Source organism: Peromyscus maniculatus, chromosome 16, assembly GCF_049852395.1.
Source record: "Peromyscus maniculatus bairdii isolate BWxNUB_F1_BW_parent chromosome 16, HU_Pman_BW_mat_3.1, whole genome shotgun sequence".
Lineage (NCBI taxonomy): Eukaryota > Metazoa > Chordata > Mammalia > Rodentia > Cricetidae > Peromyscus > Peromyscus maniculatus.
Genome location: NC_134867.1, coordinates 38,687,496 through 38,701,603, shown reverse-complemented (window position 1 = coordinate 38,701,603; position 14,108 = coordinate 38,687,496). Strand labels below are relative to the sequence as shown.

The following is a 14,108-nucleotide window of genomic DNA, read 5'->3' as shown; positions in this document are numbered from 1 at the left end:
AGGTGCTGTACACCTTACCAGAGTAAAAAAGTAATCAGTCTCACCCAGCTATGAACCTTAAGAGCTGTAATCATGACCTACCTGCAATACCCACTGGCGCAATAGTGACTAGCATGTTATGGGAGTAATCAACCACTTTTTTGGTCAAATTTAAGGTCCACTCTATGATATGGAACCCATATCTGACATTGTCAGTGAGACCAAGAAGCTGAAGCAAGATAGGTCATGGGCCTTAGAGGAAAAACAGACCACTATTGTGCTCAATGAATATAATAATAAAATGATATCTCATGACATAGTGCTATATGCATATACCAGGCATTGATCAACTTTGATCAGAGAAGCTTCTTTCAGTAGGTGGTGATTAACACAGAGACCCACAGCTAGTCAGTGCAGAGAAGGAGACTTGAGAATGCTCAACCCTGAATGAGATGTCTATATCCTACCCCTCCCTTCAAGGTTCTATGTAGAAGAGGAGGAGGTGGAAAGATGGTAAGAGCCAGAGGTTGTAGGTATCTTCGAGGAAACAGTGTTTTCCAAACACATATGATGCACATATGAATTCACAGACACTGTGGCAGCATGCACAAGACCTGCAAAAGCTCAAGCCAACAAAATCCTAGCATAGAGGAGGAGAAGTGGGTCCGAAGTCCCACCCCTAGTCACAAAACTACTCACAATTGATAGCTTCTGGAAGTGGGAAAGTCAGTTTCCTTCATGGTATAGCAACCACGTTCCAGGACAGGCTCCGTGCTCAGGGATAGTTAGCCAACCCAAATTTGTCTTCAGGGTTTGTGCTGCTCTTGTTTTGTTTTAAAGGGAGAAAGAACATGAACTTAGGTGGGTAGGGACAATCTGAGAGGATTGGGGGAGGTGACAAGGATCTGATCAAAGCACATTGCAGGAACCGGGAAAGCTAATCAGAGGAGGGTTCGTTTTTATTTTACCCTGTTCTAACAGAGTTACAAAGGTTTTATCCAATTATATAAATCATTATTTTAGCTCTTATATGTAAGCTTTTAAAATGTTGTTATTTATTCCTTGTGAATTTCTTCTCTTTGAGATCATAAATCTCTGCTATTTTGCAATCTTGGCTATCTTATTTGATAAGATATCTTATTTCTTTCTGGTGTGTTCTCACAATTTCTGCATATTGATATACTATATTTCTGATATTCACTGAACAAGTAGAAAGAAAATATGCTTATGCTTAATTTCAGCATAGTGGAAATTCAGTTACTGAACTATAACTAAAGAAAACAGTTTCTGAAAAAATGAACAGTAATTTTCATCGTAGGCAGCTAGAATTGAGTGGGGCTTTTTTGTTTTTGTTTCATCTTTGGAATTTTATGCTTTTTAAAAATTTGCGTGTTACTGTTTTAAATTAAACATAGTTGCTCTTAAAATAAGATATAAAAGCTAAATGTACTATTTTCTTGTGTGTGTGTGTGTGTGTGTGTGTGTGTGTGTGTGTGTGTGTGTAGGCCAGAGGAAAATTGTAGAGTCAACTCCCATTTTTGTGTAGATTCTCAGGGTTGGACTCAGGCCATCAGTCTTACGTTGCAAGTTCTTTACCTGTTAAGCCATCTCGCCAGCCCAAGAAGGCTATTTATTATATTAGATTATGGAAGATTTTTCAGGGGCCATGGTTCTAAAATTTATACTTAAAATATAGTTTAGCAGGGACTGGGGAGATAGCTCAGAGATTAAGAGTATTGACTGCTCTTCCAGAGGTCCTGAGTTCAATTTCCAGCAACCACATGGTGGCCCACAACCATCTATAATGAGATCTGATGCCCTCTTCTGCATATATGCATAAAAAATAAATCTTTAAAAATATATATATGTATATATAGTTTAGCAATCTTTGAGTGAGCAAAAGACACTTGAATGTGGTAAAAATATATATAGTGGATATATATATATACATGTATATATATGTATATATTATATATGTGATATATAGTGAAACCCTAGCTCTTTCAGTATTTTTCCATTGCAAATCAAATATTCTGCTCATTATCTGTCTGCATGGGAGATTAAAAAATCTGAACCTCAGAATTCATTAATAAGTCCTCCTTTTCTGGAGATTCTTCATTTTTATTTTGGCTCCATATTGGAATATTGTGAGTTTTGTCAGTTTTGAGTTTTTTTTTTTTTTTTTTTTTTTTTTTTTTTTTTTTTTTTTTTTTTTTTTTTTTTTTTTTTTTTTTGGTTTTTCGAGACAGGGTTTCTCTTGTGTAGCTTTGGTGCCTTTCCTGGAACTCACTTGGTAGCCCAGGCTGGCCTCGAACTCACAGAGATCCACCTGGCTCTGCCTCCCGAGTGCTGGGATTAAAGGCGTGCGCCACCACCGCCCGGCCAGTTTTGAGTTTTTAACATTTATTAAGCTTTTGTTTCTGTCACTCAAAAGTTTATTTCCATCATTTTTACTTCTTTTTTGTCCAGCTTTTTTAGAGTTCTTCAATATCCTATTTTAAGTTCATGACATAGTGCTCTCTGCATGTATCAGGGCATTGATCAACTTTGATCAGAAAAGCTTCTTTTAGTAGGTGGTGATTAACAGAGACCCACATGTGATTCATTTTCCTGTTATGTTCATGCTTGTTTCGATACATTGATAGCTCACCTTCATTGTTCTCTTTTCTGTATTGTTTCATACTTTTCAGTCTACCCATCTTTAGATGAGAATCATCTGTTGGTTGTTTTTAGCATCATGTGCTTCTGTTTGTGGGGGTTTTATCGACCTGAACTGTGGTACCCTTTCTCTGAGTACACAGCTACATGGTCCTCAGGGAAAGGTATCTACTTAATCCAAATGGTGGTAGGGATTCCAGTCCATTTCCTACAGCTACTTGGTCCTCAGGTAAAGGTATCTATTTAATCCAATGATGCTGGGAACTCTAGTTCATTTCCTACAGCTACTAGTCCTCAGGGAAAGGTATCTACTTAATCCAAATGGTGGTAGGGATTCCAGTCCATTTCCTACAGCTGCTTAGTCCTCAGGGAAAGGTATCTACTTAATCCAGTGGTGCTGGGAACTCCAGTCCATTTCCTCAGGTGCTCATTCTCAGGATGATTCCCCACCTCAGCATTCTAGACCGTGGGTCTCAGGGCTTCTCTAAAACTACCCTGTAAAGTCTTTCCCTATGAACTGTGCTTTCTCCTGTGGTGGTGGTAGTTTGTTTTTGTTTTGTTTTGCTTGTTTGTTTTGACAGGGTCTCACTATGTGGCCCAAGCTTCTAACTCATGAGCTTTCTGTCTGGCTACAAAGTCCTGAGTTTATAATTATGTGTCACCACCCAGCTCTGGAGCTTTCTTTTGTCCTTTTCTATTCTTGTCAGTTTTTGTTTTTATTCTCTTCTGCTTTACATTTTTGTATTCTTCCTTTTCTCCTCCTGAACCCATTTTTATTCCCAACTAGTCATCTCCTACTTTCATGTGTCCCTTTATTAGTTAATTAGATTTCTTTGTATGAGTTATTTGCTGAAGCATGGATTAGTTAATGGTTATACCACTGAAGAAAATGACGCTCCCTCCCATATCAACCATTAATTGACAGTAGCTCCTGGGAAAAGGGTAAGGGTCCATGAGCATCTCCCCAATCCATGATGGACTGCTGAAGGACCCCTTTCCTGTGCAGATGTGTTTTATAATTGGGGCAGTCATACCAAATTTTGGAGCAGCAGTTCATGGCACACCTCTCCATCCACCAGCTCTTACATTCTTTGCCCTTGTAGTACAGAGATGCACCCTAGGTCTTGGAGAGGATTATTGAAATGTTCCTGATAGGGCTGGATGTTTAGCAGTTATTTACAGCACTTTGACTGGGTATGAGTCTATACATGCATCATCACCCATTGAAAAATGACATCACTGTGGGGAGAAATCTGCAGCTAGGGAAAAACCTCAGGAACACACAAGATTTTCCCCAGCCAAGACTCATATCAATGGTGGAGAAGGTGCTTGAATTAGCCTTCCCCTGCATTCAGATTGGTGTCTACCCTAATTGTCATCATAGAACCTACATCCAGTGACTGATGGAAGTAGATGCAGAGACCCACAGCCGAGCACTTGGTCAAGATCCTGGAGTTCAGTTGAAGAGAGGGAGGAAGGATCATGATGGGGAAAATCACAGAGATAGCTGACTCAAGCTAATGGGAGCTTATGGACTCTGGACTGACAGTTGGGGAACCTGCATGGGACTGCACTAGGCCCTCTGAATGTGGGTGAAAGTTGTGTGGCTTGATGTGTTTATGGGTCCCCTGGCAATGGGTCCAGGACTTATCCTGGGTACACAAACTGGCTTTTTTGACCTCATTCCCTATGGTGTGAAGCCTTACTCAGCCTTGATGCATGGGGGAGGGGCTAGGTCCAGCCCTCCACTTGGTATGCCAGCCTGTGTTGACTACCCAAGGGAGGCCTTACCCTCTATGAGAAGGGACGGGGTGGGGTGAGGGCAGGTTTAGGGGGGCAGGAGAAGGGGAGGGAGCATTGTGCTGATCCTGTTTAGCCAATTATGTTCTTGAGATTTCTTAAGCTTCCCTGTCATATGTAGAAGAATATCTCGAAGCAGATGCCCTTGTGCCCTGGCTCTTACATCCCATCTGGGACGTTCATGAGCCTTAGATGTAGGAATTGCATTATACGATGTCAGTGGAGGTTGCATACCTCATGGTCAGTTGTTCTCAGCGTTTTGACCGTGGTAGATTTCAATAATGGTTTCTATCTGCTGCAAAAAGGAGCATTGATAAGAGGTGAGAAGTATACTTATCTGTGGGTATAAGGATAAGTATTAGAATTTAATTAGAAAATATACTGGTTTAGGAAGAGGCAGTTCTGCTCTAGGGCCCAAGTAATACAATCCTACATGGCCTTTTCATACAGACTTTTAGTCTAGTCTTTGTTAACGCTCTCTTCTCCACATCTTTCTCTCAGCGGTATTTAAACCTTTTCATGTCTAGGACCCCCCCCCCCACTGTCTTTGCTCCTGTACTTACGTCATCACATCCTTGCTGCCTCTTCCGATGCCGTGGCCTCCTTGCTCCCTGGCCTCTGCAGACACTCCAGCTTAAACCCACAGATCTGATCATTCAAAGCTAGGGTCTGCATATGTGTGAGAATGTATAGTGTCTGTCTTTCTGGGCCCGATAGCTCATTCAGTATATTTTTCACTTCCATCCATTTTCCTGTAAATTCCTTTTTTTAATGGCTGAATATCAATGTAATCTTGTTTATTTTTAAATTCTTGAGAGAATCTCTCTCACTTTCTAACTGGTAACATTTCTTTATGAATTTTAGCCCTTTGCTGTTTTTTATTAAAAATTATTTTAAATAAATTTGACAAAGAGGTATGTGTTTATTGATTTACCATTTGGATTGCTGGTTAATATTTAGCATGTCAGTGATGTAGTTGGAAAAAATGCAGGATGACCTTTCTATGCAGTCTTGGCTTGATAGTATAATTATGAAGCAAGATTAATAATCCATGTGGTTTTTCCTTGGAAAACTTGAAATGTTTTATACTCCATAGCTGTTTGATGAGTTTTCTCAAACATATCTTAGCCAAATTAAAATTTGGATCACTCTACCAATAAGGAAATAGCAACAACGATTAATTTATTTCTGTAAAGTCCTTAAGTACTCTTATCAATATTAATTAACTCAGTTAATCTGAAATCACTTTTAGAGATTTCTAATCTAAATCTACAAATAGAAATTGAGAGTGCTCATCAGATGCTCTAGAGAAGTCTCATTCTATCAAAAAAAACCTAATTGTCTCAATACTGTTGGTCACAATCTTTATTTTTACCTCTAAGCACTTAAACTATGCTGAACGGAACATTTCTTGTTATGTATTCTTTTCCTAGCTTGCCATCTTAAGAGCAATCTTCAGGATATCTAAGAAACTCACATTAACACTGATACCCTAGAGCGCTGAGGAGCACGTGACCGGCAGCTGACGACTCAGAGGACTATGGTAGTGTAGAGGAAGGCAAGCGAGAAAAGCCAGATAAAATGAGCCAGACCACACACAACATGGAAGAAGAAACTCCAGAGAAGGTGGATTCTGTCCAGCAGAAAGATGCAGACAAGTCACAGGCGGACGATGATGCAAGTGACGGAAGAGAGAAGCCTGAACCGGAAGGGAACTCCGGGAAAGAAGACCCGATGGAAGCCTATCAGCACCAGGTAGCTGAGGAGATGGCGAAGGAGATTAAGAAGAAGATACGGAAGAAGCTGAGAGAGCAGCTGACTTACTTTCCTTCAGATACTCTACTGCATGACGACAAACTGGCCAGTGAGAAGAGAAAGAAGAAGAAGAAGAAAGTCCCCAGCCCACCCAAACCGGAACCGGGGTACGTCACATTGCCACATAGAAACACACGCTAGTATCTTCCGGTTTTGAATGAAAAGAAATTTTCATTTCATGAAGAAAGTTAGTGCTGTGTTTGGAAACATTCCCACTGAGGTGCTAATTGTGAACTATTAGGCAGTACTTGGCCATGTGCTAGGAGCTTAACAAGAATTCACTCACTGAATCTTTCCCATGGCCCTGTGAGGGACAGTCATGGCGTTATCCCATTTTTCTAAGAGTCTGAGAAGGGTAAGCCCCAGAACCAGTAAAAGGCTGAGCCAGAACATTAGCAGTCTGGCTCCAAACTGTCCACATTTACCTGCTTACGCCTGCTTTTGAAATGACGGACCTGCTAAGCATGGTGGTTCATGCATGTAATCCCAGCACATGGGCACCAAGGCAGGGGAATCTTGAGATCAAGGCCAGTCTGCATTGCATAGTGGATTTGAGGCCTACCGGAGCACCATAACCCTGTCTCAGAAAGCCCCTATATTCATTCTCATTCTCTCTCTCTCTCTCTCTCTCTCTCTCTCTCTCTCTCTCTCTCTCTCTCTCTCTCTCTCTCTCTCTCTCCCCTCTCTCTCCCCCTCTCTCCCTCTCTCCCTCTCTCCCTCTCTCCCTCTCTCCCTCTCTCCCTCTCCTTTCTCCTCTCTCCTCTCTCCTCTCTCCTATTTCCATTTTGGAGTTGGATTTGCAATATAGATATTTTTTCTCATCATCCAAACAAGATTTGTTCATTGTAGAACAATTATCAAAAGTAATAACTATTGGCAATTTATATTTATATAATCATTTATATTTATATAATGTTTTAGTCTAATTTTATGTATGATGCTTGTACAAATACTCCTATATTATATGGTAAGTGTTTCTGAGACTATTCACATTTATGAGTTCTCTCTTTATAAGAAACAGTGAGATTTAGAAACATCTTCCTAGTGACATAATCCATTTTCCCCTGCAATCCTCATATCTGGCTGATTATGTATCAGTCTTTATGTGACTAGCCTTTGGCAGTCTAGGTAATTTGCCCTTAAGATCTCAGCTAAAAAGAAATGCCATGATGTCGATGACCAGTGCTTCAAGGATATGTTAGTGTAAGAATTAGCTATCTGTTGGCACAAATTACCACCCAGAACTTAGCACCTTACGACAGCAGGCATTTGGGGGCATTTGTTGTCTCCCAGCTGCTGTGTTCAGAAGACCCGAGAGTGACTTACTGGGCACCTCTGGCTTTCACAGTCTCTCATAAGCTTCAATTGGGGTGCTAGCCAGGCTGATGCCTTGACAGGGAAAGATGTAACAAGTGATGCCCAGCTCTTCTTAGTAGGCCCCAGAAGAACTAGTTCTGTGCATAACTGTGAGGCTATACGTAGGTCTCAGGTCCTGGCTGGCTTTCAGAAATACAAGTTCTTTGCCACGTGGATCAATGTGTTGTGAACTCACCTAGGCAGCTGCTTCTTCCCCAGACCAAGGTTCCGACAGTAATAGCAAGACAGAAGTGAACCTTTAAAAATTAGCATCCATTTTCCCATATCCTGTGGGAACTGGGTAATGAGGCCCAGCAGCTACTTCTAGAGAAGAGGAGTCTCAAAAGAATTGACCACGAAGAAGCAAAGATCAGCAGGAACATTGTACAGGCTACTGTCCATAGTGTACTGTAAGTCATTACCACATCAGTGTGGAAATGGAAAGACATTCTCACTGGAAAAGAGAGCCAGTTTATGAAGTTCAAATTCAAACTGTGCCGTACATGGTGGTGGCATACCAATGTAGCTGTCCTGTAATAGGAGTATTTTGTGACTGATAAAATAGCATAGCTGCGCCGGGCAGTGGTGGCGCACGCCTTTAATCCCAGCACTCGGGAGGCAGAGCCAGGTGAATCTTTGTGAGTTCGAGGCCAGCCTGGGCTACCAAGTGAGCTCCAGGAAAGGCGCAAAGCTACACAGAGAAACCCTGTCTCGAAAAACCAAAAAAAAAAAAAAAAAAAAAAAAAAATAGCATAGCTTTCGGGAATAACTACTAGGAGGTTTTGTCTGATCCTTTTATTTCCCAGTGCTCTTTTTCAAAAGATAACTGAGTATGTTGGAAGTTAATTTTTTATTATTTAAAGGCATATTTTTTACTTCATAAATTATGAACGAACTCTAATAGGCCAGTTTCTGTTCCTGGCTGCTACCTCTTGATGTTTGCATGGGGGTGCAAATTTTATTTTAATCAATACTTCTGAAAAATAGAGTCATATACCTATTTATATATACCTACATATGCCCCTAGAAAACAGAAGCAATGAGCTTTTACTGGAAATCAAAAGTTGTAAGGCTGAAGTTTCCTAAGAACAAACTTTGAAATTTTCTTTTGCCTTTTGAGTTATTTAGAAATGTATTCATTAATCCTTCAGTCTGCACCAGGGTGAGGATGCTTTGAAATTCTGTAAAATACAGGTCCATAATAATAAAATAATGTTTTATTTTCCCTTTGCTCACTTGTTTTTAGATAGCATCACAATTTGCCTCTAAATTGTGGTCCTCATACCTGAGCCTGCTTAGTACTCAGAGTATTCTGTGGAGTTTATAGTTTTGTTTAAGTTGGCTCCCAAGATTTGTAGCTCTTCATCAGGTATAAAGCATTATCTGTGATTGCCAGTTCGACAGCCATTTCATTATATAAGGAAATATCAAATAGTGATAGTTTTAAAAGGAAAATAATACATCATTCTTGCTTCAGTTTTCCATTCACTCTGTTATACCAAGAGTAATAATTAGAAAATAATACATTTTAATGGCTCCTTCTTGGGTTGTACTTGCAGTACATCAGACACCTGTGATAATGCAGTTGAAAGCGAAGAGAAGAAAGAATGTCCCCTTGAAACTGTTACTTCAGGATCTCACCATGATGAGGAAAAATGTTCAACAGAACAGAATGCAGATAACAGTGCACCAGAGAAGAAAAAACCCAAACCCAAAAAGACCAAAAAGAAGACCAAAGCGGGTTTGTTACCCAAGTTAAATGAAAATTATACACCTTTGTGGGGTGGCTTGACTCTAGAAACTTTGTTCTGAAAACTGAGGGATATAATTTAAAATAAGTCAAGATACACTGCTTGGTGTATCTTAGTTTATGTGGAGTCAGGTGTTCATTTTTTAATAACTGTGGGTCTATATGATGAGTCTATAGTTCCTAACTTAGTTTAACTGTTGAAAGTACGATTAATTCTATATAAACCTCACTGAGAAGAATTATAATACTGATTTTTCTTCCCTGCTTTAGTTTCAGTTGATAATGAAGAGATGAACGGTGATGGTGTTCATGAAATAACAAGCCGAGACAGCCCAATTTATCCCAAATGTTTGCTTGATGATGATCTTGTCATGGGAGTTTACATTCACCGAACTGATCGGCTTAAATCTGATTTCATGATTTCTCACCCAATGGTAAAAATTCATGTGGTTGATGAACATACCGGTCAGTATGTCAAGAAAGATGATAGGTAATTTTTTAAAAATTATACCACCTTTAAGTTGAAACTGTCTGCAGTAGAAATCCTCTTTGCTGCCCTTTATGATTGAACATTAATAGGCATAGAGGTGTTAGAGAACAGGCTTATAGTTGTAGGTGTTCCTCATCTTGATCAGTAGGCTTTACAGAAGAAATGGGGGAAACGCATCCATCTTGAGTGGACAGTCTATCAAGGTTACTGATTAGGTCATACGTTTGCATTGTAAATATTGTAAGTGTTCTAATCTTGAGCCTCCCACTTTTCCTTTGAAACTAATGTGTTATGTGGAGCTGAGGAGCTGCCAATGTGTCTTGAGTACATTTTTCCCGAAGGTTATTTCTAGAGAGAATGCATGTTTGAAAGTCTAGGTTTAGAAAACAGTAGTAAATCATTATACTGGATTTGCTAATTCAAAATAAGTATTTGCTTGAAAGGATATTGGGAGGAAAGCATTAAAATTATTACAGAAAAGAACACATCCACTTAATTAGTTGTGTTAATATACACAAGAGGTAGGACAGTGCAAAAGAGTTCTTTTTGCAGTTTTATTTGCATTTATTATGAATTTTATCATGAACTCATTCAAACTTCTGAAGTAGTTGCTATATTTTAGCTCTGTACATTAAAGGTTATTCATACTTTTTATTTTCTATGTTTATAATAAATTATGTAACCCGAAGAAATAAAATGTAATGCAAGTCATAGTAAGACACCATTACTTTTGATTTTTTAATAAAAATTATAATTTTTAGATGTTAAAGAACATTTTTTTTCTTTTGTGCCATTGTAGCTATTATTTCTGCTTTTATGGGGGATGTGTAGCTGGAGAATTTCTCTCCAGCTCCCGCCAAGCCGCGCCAGTCCTGGAGCCCACTTATAAAATAAACACACCGACTCTTATATTATTTAAACTGCTCGGCCATTAGCTCAGGCCTACCAATGTCTAGCTCTTACTCTTATACTAAGCCCATTTCTGTTAATCTATATGTTGCCACATGTTCCGAGGCTTTACTGTTGCCTCTACATGATGCTCCCTGAACGGCAGCTGGTATCTCTCTTTCTCTCCTCTTCCTCTCTCCTCTCTCCTAGTCCTGCCTATACTTCCTGTCTGGCTACTGGCCAATCAGTGTTTTATTTATACAGAGCGATATCCACAACAGGGATGTATTTTTTTTGTATTCCTCTAAAAAATGTGCTGATTTGTAGTAATGGAAACTTTGTTTTTGAACAGTGAACGTCCTGTTTCATCTTATTATGAAAAAGACAATGTGGACTATATTCTTCCTATCATGACTCAACCATATGACTTTAAAAAGTTAAAATCAAGACTGCCAGAGTGGGAAGAACAAATTATATTTAATGAAAATTTTCCCTATTTGCTTCGAGATTTTGATGATTGTCCAAAAGTCATCCTCTTCTTTGAGGTATGAATTAAAGAAAGAAAATTAAATTTTAGTAAATATTTAATCATACAAATGTAAGTTATTGATTTTAATAATAATGTGATAATGTAAGAATTTAATATCTGGAATTTATTGTTGCAGTCTGCTGTGTGAGTGCCAGTGAGTCTGTTTAGAAATAGAAATAGAAATGGCATATTTGCTAACCTCTTCCCAGTGCTAGGAGTTAAGCCATTTGGTCTGTTCTAGAATGTCATTTAATCTTTACATCAGCCCAATGATTATGAACTAAAGGCACAAATGTATCCATTTGACTGTAATTCTCCATTGTGAATCTATCTCACAACAGCAAAGTCATTAACTATATCAGGCTACCTAATTATAAGCATGTAACCTGGAAAAGAGGACAAGCATATACAGATCAGTTAGCAAATACAATGTAACACTTAATAGAAGTGCAAAGAACTTCTTAGGTATGAAGTGGAAAGGCAGAGCAATCAGAAAGCTCTGTGGAATAGGCAGACTTCGAGCTGACTTGTTCTAATTTTGTTCTTAACCGAGAAGGATATCAGGAAAGTACAGCGACATTCCCATAGTTTTTCCAGCTGTCTGTATAGGTAATTTGTTTCTCACAATCACACAAAAGTATCACATTACTTTTTTCTAGCTTGTGTTCTCTTCCCATAAAGAGAGGGAAGTAAAGAGAGCTTGTCCTTCAGTATAACCAAGCTGGAGAATTTTAAGATGGGAACAGCAAGAAACTTGGAGTGACCCGAGCTAATGATTCATTTTACAGAGTTGTTTTTGATGCCTCTGTGACTCTGTTATGTGCAATTTATATAAAGCTATGCATTTTAAAAGGATACAATGTATCTCAAGACATTCATGTTTATATATTGACATAAAAATAGATATCCATTTCATTCTCTGTGAAAATTGTTTACAGAATAGCATGTATTGCATTTGTAGTTCCATGCATACATGTACTTAAGAATGCACAAAAAACGTTACATTTTCATAAAACAAATGTTAGGGGTGAGGGGATGGGTCAGTGTGTAAAATGCTGCTGTACAAGCAGGAATACCTCAGTTCAGCTCCCAAGATCCACTCGAAAGTGAAGCACGGTGGTATGTATCTCTAGTCACAGCAATGGAGGGCAGAGAGACAGGGGGATCCCCAGACAGTCTTCTAGAAAGACCTGTTATCCCAACTGAGCTTTTTTTTTTTAAAAAAAAAAATCAGATTTATTAAGTTCAAAGTGATATCCTCAAACAAGTAAGTACCTGGAATACTGCCTATGGTAGATTGCCTACATGTCCTTGATTTTTAATATCCAGGCAGAATGGAGATAGGGAAGAAACCTTGAGAGGCATAATTATAGCATATCCAAAGGGAAATCCCTAACTTCAGGAACCTAGCTAAATAAGGATTCAGAAATAGGATCCCAATTTTTTTTAAATAAGCATTAAATTAAAAAAGAAGATACCCACATCTTCTGATACCTAGGAAATGATCAAAGCTTGAGAATTTTATGCTATGTTTATTTGTGTCTAGAATATATTTGAGGTAATTTTAAAAAGGCACAACCATGTATATTTATGAGATAAAAATGTGACATTTAAGTATTTTATACAATATGTAGGAATCAAAACTGGGTAAACTGGTACAGTTATTATATGTGAGGTAGTTAATGCTTTAAAATAAATCCTAATAAAGGGATTATTACTATCACAAATGAACCCCCAGTAGTTGGGTAAGTTAACTTGAAAGTAAGTAAATGAGAAATATTTTTTATTCCTTATAAGGTAGACATTTTAAATATCTAGATAATATTGTGTCAATGGAGAATATTAAACTTAGACAATCTAGTATTCTGTGAAATAATTTTTAAAAATATATTTACAGATTCTCGACTTTTTAAGCATGGATGAAATTAAAAATAACACTGAAGTTAAAAACCAAGAATGTGGCTTTCGGAAAATTGCCTGGGCATTTCTTAAGGTATGTTTTCATATGTTTTTAAATACATTTAAAATAATCTCTTCCAAATTTGATTGGTTGTTTTTCACTAAGTCATTTTGGTCTCAAAGAGTTGTTAACTCAAGTCTTAGTAAGGCTTATTAAGAGTCTGAAATAGGATTGGAGAGATGGCTCAGTGGTTAAGAGTACTGGCTGCTTTTTCAGAGGAGCTGGGTTCAATTCTCAACACCCGCATGATAGCTCACAACTGTTTGTAACTTCCGTTCCAGACGATCCAACACTCTCACACAGACATGCATGCAGGTCAAACACCAATGTACATAAGATAAAACTTTAAAAAAAGAGTGGAGTGGTGGTGGCGCACACCTTTAATCCCAGCACTTGGGAGGCAAAGGCAGGCGGATCTCTGTGAGTTTGAGGCCAGTGTGGTCTACAGAGTGAGTTCCAGGACAGCCAGGGCTACAGAGAGAAACCCTGTCTCAAAAAACCAAAAAGAATCTGAAGTACTTATTGATTACCCAGTGTGTACCATTTATATTTCTTGAACCTGAGGATATTGTACTCAAAGACGCATACATTCCTGCCGTCTTTTGTTCAATTTATGTATATGAGCCATAAACTACAATTAGAACACAATAGATGTCACAACATTTTATTTCTTGCTTTTAAATATCATATGGATTTTGGTTCATCCATATTGAACCATTGTTAGAAGAAATGAACTCTTGAGTCTATTCCTGACCCCATAAAGGGTAATGGAGTCTTTGTGTTTCCCGTTTGTAGGACTGTGTGTCTTTTCCTTCATTGTACTGTAAGCTTCACAAAGTTACCAGTATTTTCTGTTGGATTAATTCTTTGAGCAATTTTAGTT

General features: G+C 38.4%; 1 protein-coding gene across 4 annotated transcripts in view; it reads left to right on the top strand.

The window, feature by feature from the left end:
• The window catches only part of Ahi1 (Abelson helper integration site 1), a 148,984-nt gene that overhangs the window by 14,308 nt on the left and 120,568 nt on the right, over positions 1-14,108 (top strand). For all 4 annotated transcript variants that reach the window (XM_042262218.2, XM_042262219.2, XM_015998668.3 and 1 more), the window contains exons 2-6: positions 5,871-6,359; positions 9,168-9,349; positions 9,629-9,848; positions 11,089-11,281; positions 13,163-13,258. In XM_042262218.2, the coding sequence (XP_042118152.1) occupies positions 6,019-6,359; positions 9,168-9,349; positions 9,629-9,848; positions 11,089-11,281; positions 13,163-13,258 (1,032 nt within the window). In that variant the 5' untranslated portion in view covers positions 5,871-6,018. The remainder of the gene's footprint in view (positions 1-5,870; positions 6,360-9,167; positions 9,350-9,628; positions 9,849-11,088; positions 11,282-13,162; positions 13,259-14,108) is intronic.